The sequence below is a fragment of the Rutilus rutilus genome, assembly GCF_951802725.1.
Source record: "Rutilus rutilus genome assembly, chromosome: 22".
NCBI lineage: Eukaryota > Metazoa > Chordata > Actinopteri > Cypriniformes > Leuciscidae > Rutilus > Rutilus rutilus.
The window spans coordinates 31516674-31522529 of NC_140227.1; the positions used below are offsets into that span (position 1 = coordinate 31516674).

At 42.5% G+C, this 5856-nt stretch overlaps 1 protein-coding gene across 1 annotated transcript; it reads left to right on the top strand.

The window, feature by feature from the left end:
- The first annotated feature begins 206 nt into the window (after positions 1-206).
- On the top strand, positions 207-3940 carry pcdh20 (protocadherin 20). Its single transcript, XM_084395110.1, has 2 exons — positions 207-371; positions 1196-3940. Exons 1-2 carry the CDS (start codon positions 321-323, stop codon positions 3791-3793), a joined length of 2649 nt encoding a protein of 882 aa, XP_084251236.1. The 5' UTR covers positions 207-320; the 3' UTR covers positions 3794-3940.
- The last annotated feature ends 1916 nt before the right edge of the window (positions 3941-5856 follow it).

A 5856-nucleotide genomic window follows, 5' to 3' on the forward strand; every position in this document is an offset into this window, starting at 1 on the left:
TCCTAACCACAAAATAATAAATCATTCTGACTAAAACTATTCCAAACGTTTAAAAAAAAAAAAAGATTTGAAATGCAAATGAGTTCGTCTTAGACGGCCCTCCTCCTCCCACGCTGATTGGTCGCGCCGGAGCTCATTAGCATGCGGTGGGCGTGCCGGAGTGTATCGGTCAGATGAATGAGTAGAGCGCGTCAGTCGCGCGTCAGTCGCGCATCGGGCAGCGAGCGAGGAATCAGCCGCTCACAGGCGCTCATAATGCGGCTGTTACTGTGAACTCATCCCGCTCCCGTTCCCTGTGACGCCAACACTGAACGGGAAACATGTGGAACACTAACAGAGGAACATGCCTTCGCAGCAAAAGAGAGTTATGGGTAAGTTTCTTACATTCATGGAAAACTGAATTATCATGACATCAAATTCTCGTAATAGTATCTTTGATTTTTTTAAATAATATCTTTAATTCAGGATTTTTATATAATCCAAAATGCATCCTAATACTTATATCAATTCTATACGTATATGTATCAAAGTATAATACGTATTTTGATGGATTTTTATAAAGATTTGTGTGTGTGTGTGTGTGTGTGAGAGAGAGAGAGAGAGAGAGAGAGAGAGAGAGAGAGAGAGAGAGAGTGAGTGAGTGTGTGTGTGTGTGTGTGTGTGTGTGAGAGAGAGAGAGAGTGTGTGTGTGTGTGTGTGTGTGTGTGTGAGAGAGAATGAGTGAGTGAGTGAGTGTGTGTGTGTGTGTGTGTGTGTGTGTGTTAACAGAAATTAGTTTTGTGAGCATAAAGTATTATTATTTAGTTTGCATGTTCATTAAAAACATTTTTAATAATCATAGTTTCTGTCGAAAAACATTTGTTATTATTTAAAACTGTTACCACATGACCAAATTAATCAAACTGAGAGAAAGATTCTAGAAGCATTGAACACTGTTTCAAAGAGATTTATATAATAATATTCTTTCAGTAGTAAAATAACTATAACAATCATGTTTATCATGGTAAATAATTGGGTAAATATTCATATATTAGTGTGGACGTTGATTTAGTCCATCCCTCTCCACATAAAATGTCAAACTGTGCCTAATGCATAATTAATCTGCATTGCTTTTTTGATTATTATGTATTCCATTTGATTTTATAGTGATGCTTTTTTACTTATATACTGAACACTTCTTGTTGTTTATTTTTAGGGTTTGTTCATTCTCCTCTTGTACACCGCTCCTCTCTCCTGCTCTTCAAATTTCAGTCACCTCATCTATAAGATAAAAGAAGGATTATCTAAAGGGACACTCATTGGGTCTATCGCCGCGGACTTAAACTTGGGTCTTTCCGGTGATCCCTCTCGCTCGTTCAATCTGGAGCAGAAGACGAGCAGCCAGCAGTACGTGACTCTGAACAACACGACGGGGGAGCTGTTCACGTCAGCCGTGGAGATCGACAGAGAGACTCTGTGCGCCGAGTCCCACGAGGGCCAAGGCTGCGCGATCTTCCTAGACGTGCTAATCCTTCCTCAGCAATACTTTCAGCTGGTTAAGATTAAAATCATAATCGAGGATGTCAACGACAACCGTCCGCATTTCCCCGTTGACGAAATCAGGGTTTCGGTCCCGGAAAACGCTCCTGTTAACGCCAGGTTCGCAGTTGAGCAATCAGCAGTGGATCCAGACATCGGGATTCACAGTGTTCAAACGTACTGGCTTGTTAACGACTATGGGTTTTTCACGTTAGACGTAGAGGAGAACGAAGGCGGGGAGCTGACGCCGTTCCTCATAATAACCGAGAATCTTGATAGAGAAACCCAAGCGGAGTACGTGACTGATATTATCGCTGAGGACGGAGGAACTCCGCCACTTTTAGGCACTGCCACTCTGAGGATTATCATTACTGACGTCAACGACAACTGCCCTAAGTTTACAGAGTCGCAAGTGAACGTTACTCTTTACGGAAACGCCACTAAAGGCATGCAGTTGGCTCGTCTGCAGGCCCACGACCCAGACGAGGGGGAAAACGCCTTAATCACGTATTCCTTCAGCGAACGGGTCACCCAAGAAAGCAGAAACCTGTTTCATTTGGATACGATCACTGGAGTTCTTAAGCTAGCTGGGAAGATAGACAACAACACCGGAAAGCTCTACAAACTAATCGTACTGGCTAATGGGCCGACGTGTATTCCAGAAGTCGCAACGGTTACCGTTCACGTTATCCGACAGCTTTCCGGACCTCCGGCTGTTGTGCCACGTTACATCGCGTTCGAGAAAGACGGTGTTGTCAGTCTAAGTGAATCAGAGCCACCGTTTTCACCAATTGCTTTTTTTACCATCAAGAACACCGAGCCACATCTGAAGATAGAGTGTTTTCTAGAAACCACAGGTCCATTTCGGCTCGTACCTTACGAGCGCTTTAAAAACGAGTACCTGCTTGAGACCACCGAACCACTGGATTATGAGCAGCAACAGGATTATGAAATGGTCATTGTGGTTCGTAATGCTCACGGATTAGTAGTTAATACCGTGGTTAAGGTCCATGTGTTGGACGTTAACGACAACGCTCCGGTTTTCAAGCAATCCTTCACTGAGATCACAGTGGAGGAGAACAACCCACCGAACACGTTCCTCGTTCAGCTTCAGGCGACCGACGCGGACAGTGAAAGCAGAGGTCAGGTTTATTATCTACTCGGTGCCGACGCTCCCACCATTTTTGCCTTGGATAGGTCAACCGGGGTTTTGTCGGTGTCCACTTCTCTTGACCGCGAGGAAAAGGAGACGTACCGATTCATGGTGCGAGCCGTCGACCGCGGGACGCCGAGAAGAGAGTCAATCGCCACTGTGATTATAACCGTGCGGGATCGCAATGACAACAGCCCTCGGTTTATCAACAAGGACTTTACTTTCTTCGTGCCGGAGAACTTTCCAGGATTCGGGGAGATTGGCGTGCTTACGGTTACGGATGCGGATGCTGGGGAAAACGGCTGGGTGGCGTTGTCGATCCTAAACGGGAGTGACATCTTCGTGATCGACACCGGACGAGGCGCGTTACGCGCCAAAACCCCTTTGGATCGGGAACAGCAGGGAACCTACTATGTGTGGATCGAGGCTATCGATGGAGGCGAACCGGCTCTTTCTTGCGTCACAATGGTGACCGTTCTCCTCCTAGATGTGAACGATAACCCTCCCACTGTTCTTTTCCCTCAGTCCAACCAATCGTTCATGCTGGTGCTTCCCAACACGCTTCCAGGAACGTCGATAACGGAGGTCTATGCGGTGGACCGGGACACGGGAATGAATGCTGTTATCGCTTACAGCATCATCAAGAGAACTGACGGAGAACCGGGATCGTTTGATATCGACCCGTACACGGGAAACATCACCTTGAGGAAAGCCTTGAACAATCGAGGTCTTTACAGTTTGTGGGTCAAAGTGAGGGATCACGGTCAACCAGAACTGTACTCTACTGTACTCGTCAACCTGTTTGTGAATGAAACGGTTAGCAACGAGACGCTCATTCAAAGCTTGTTGCCCAGAGCGGTAGATATCAATCATGGTGAGGATCCTCCGATTAAGGAAGGGAGGGAAGGAGAACGAGTGCCAAATCCGTGTGGCGAGCTGATGATGGTATTGCTTGCGCTTACGGTGACTTGCCTCGGACTGTTTCTGACCGTCGTGTCATTGGTGACGTTTATCTGCTGCAAGAAAAGAAAGACGAAAAAGAAGAGGTTAGAAATTGAGATTCCTTTAAAACTCAACCATGAAATGGTGGACAAGAACCCAATGGAGATTTCAAACATATGACACTTGCCTGCTCAGCAAAAGACTGCCCAAACTATTCTGTTTACAATGTGTTTTGTGCATCTCTTAAGAAGTGAAGATATATTGTATATATTGTGCATACAGTATGTTTTATAACTATGATGAAATCTATAAATATATATATATATTGAGAAGATCGCTCTTTGCATTTGCTGCCCAACATGCTTTTAATGTATCTTACAATGGTGCCCTCAGCAGTGTGTTGTGTCAAATTGTCAAAGCTCTTTTATATGCCTGTCTTTGCATTAATCTACAGGAACGTCGTTCTCCCAATGGTTCCCGTTCAGATGTAAAGCTCCTCATGTTTGTCATCACCATGAGAAATCAATGCCACGTTGATTTCTCAGTGATTTGCAGAAGTTGTGTTTTCCGTAGGATACTAGTCTGGTGTGCAATGAATCTCTTGAGCCCCAAAATGTCTTGGTTCCTCCAAATGGTTTGTGATCAATTCTTAAACGTTTGTGCACTTTTTTCAAAGACGCTTAATGCAGCATTTCTCCGATCTTGTTTCTCTGATGTGCAAGCAAAGAATTCATGAACATTAAAGTGCTTTATTTTCTTATTAATAGCTTGGATATGATGTTTTTTCATGCATTAGCAACTAAACTGGTGGTGTTTTTTTATTTATTTTTATTATTGCATGACTTGCAGTAACTGCTCAAAACATTAATCGACTGGAACGCATAAATATGCAGTCAATTTATCAAGATATTGTTCTTGGGGAATCTAAATTAAGACCATGTCAATGTTTGATTTGATCTCGTCTACACTATTTACAAGTTGAAGTGCCCGTATCTTGAAATGTCTACACATAGCATTGAATTTTTCTTAGTAAGAGATAAAAATCTGAAGGGTTATCGAGAAAACGTCTTATCAGAAGCCAAGCCACAAACTTGTTTACACAAATTCTGCTGTTATCGAAATGCAAGACAGAACTGTATACAGCATAAGTCATCAAAACATTGTTATACGAGTCTTTTTGTTGTGGAGTGATTGGCATCTCGGCCTGTGCTTTTTTAATCTCCCTCTTTGTGTCGGACCAGTGGGATGTTTTCTCCAGTGTCCCGACCCATCGCAGAGGTCAGATCAGGAGTGTGTGTTTAGCTTGTCATCACCAGTGGAACACCATTCAGTTCTCTAAAAAAACAGCCATGGCCACACGCCACTTCTATTATTCCAAAAACCAGTCGGGTTTCATTTTTCCCTTTCTCTCTCTGGAACTCTCTGAAACACTCACAATGGAAAGCAGTCATTTAAAACCACGAGAAGCCGGAGGACAGATAATGTATCGAGGCTTTGCGGTGCACTTGGTTGCGAGTAGGGCCTGTCACCTGAGGTCAGGTTCACCGCTTAAGCTGCTTACTTCACCAGCAACATGTGTTCAGAAACCAGCAGGAGACCGAACTCCACCGGAGAACATTTTCATCTGCGGGTCAAGATCAAGCAACTTATAAGGCATAAATCGGTGGTGTTAGCAATGCCGATGTCATGGGTTCGGGATTTTTATATCATATATTCCCCACATATATTGTAGGTCGCTTCAGATAAGAGCATTTGGCTAATGCATAGATGCAAATGCATTACATTCACTAAAAGAAAAAAAAACTATTTTGACTAGTAATGATTTTCTTTGTATTTTTGTCTTAAAAATATCTAAACATTCTTGAATCAAGATCCAATTACTTCTTGTTTTATGAAAAATGTATCAAGTTTATGCTTGAAACAAGAAGAAATATCTGCCAATGCGGTCAGAAAAATCATGTAGTTTTATCTTTGAATTAAGTTGTTTTTCTGACCCCAATGGAAGACATTGTTAGTTGCAAGTATAAACTCGCTTCATTTTGATGATTTTTTTTCAGAAAACAAGACTTGATATGTCTGAAGTCATTTTGCATTTCAAGTAAATGATGAATCTTGATTTAAGAATGTTTAGATATTTGTACTGAAAAAAATACTTGTGAAGAAAAAAAAAAATTCAGCGTGAAAAATCTTTAAGTAGAAGTTTAAATATCTTGAAAAACACTACAAAAATCTCCAATTATTTA

What these genes read in the sequence shown, in the direction of transcription:
- pcdh20 (XM_084395110.1), top strand. Translation starts at nt 321, where the DNA reads ATGTGGAACACTAACAGAGGAACATGCCTTCGCAGCAAAAGAGAGTTA. An exon ending in GCAGCAAAAGAGAGTTATGG is followed by an intron (nt 372 to 1,195) that starts GTAAGTTTCTTA and finishes GTTTATTTTTAG; the next exon opens with GGTTTGTTCATTCTCCTCTT.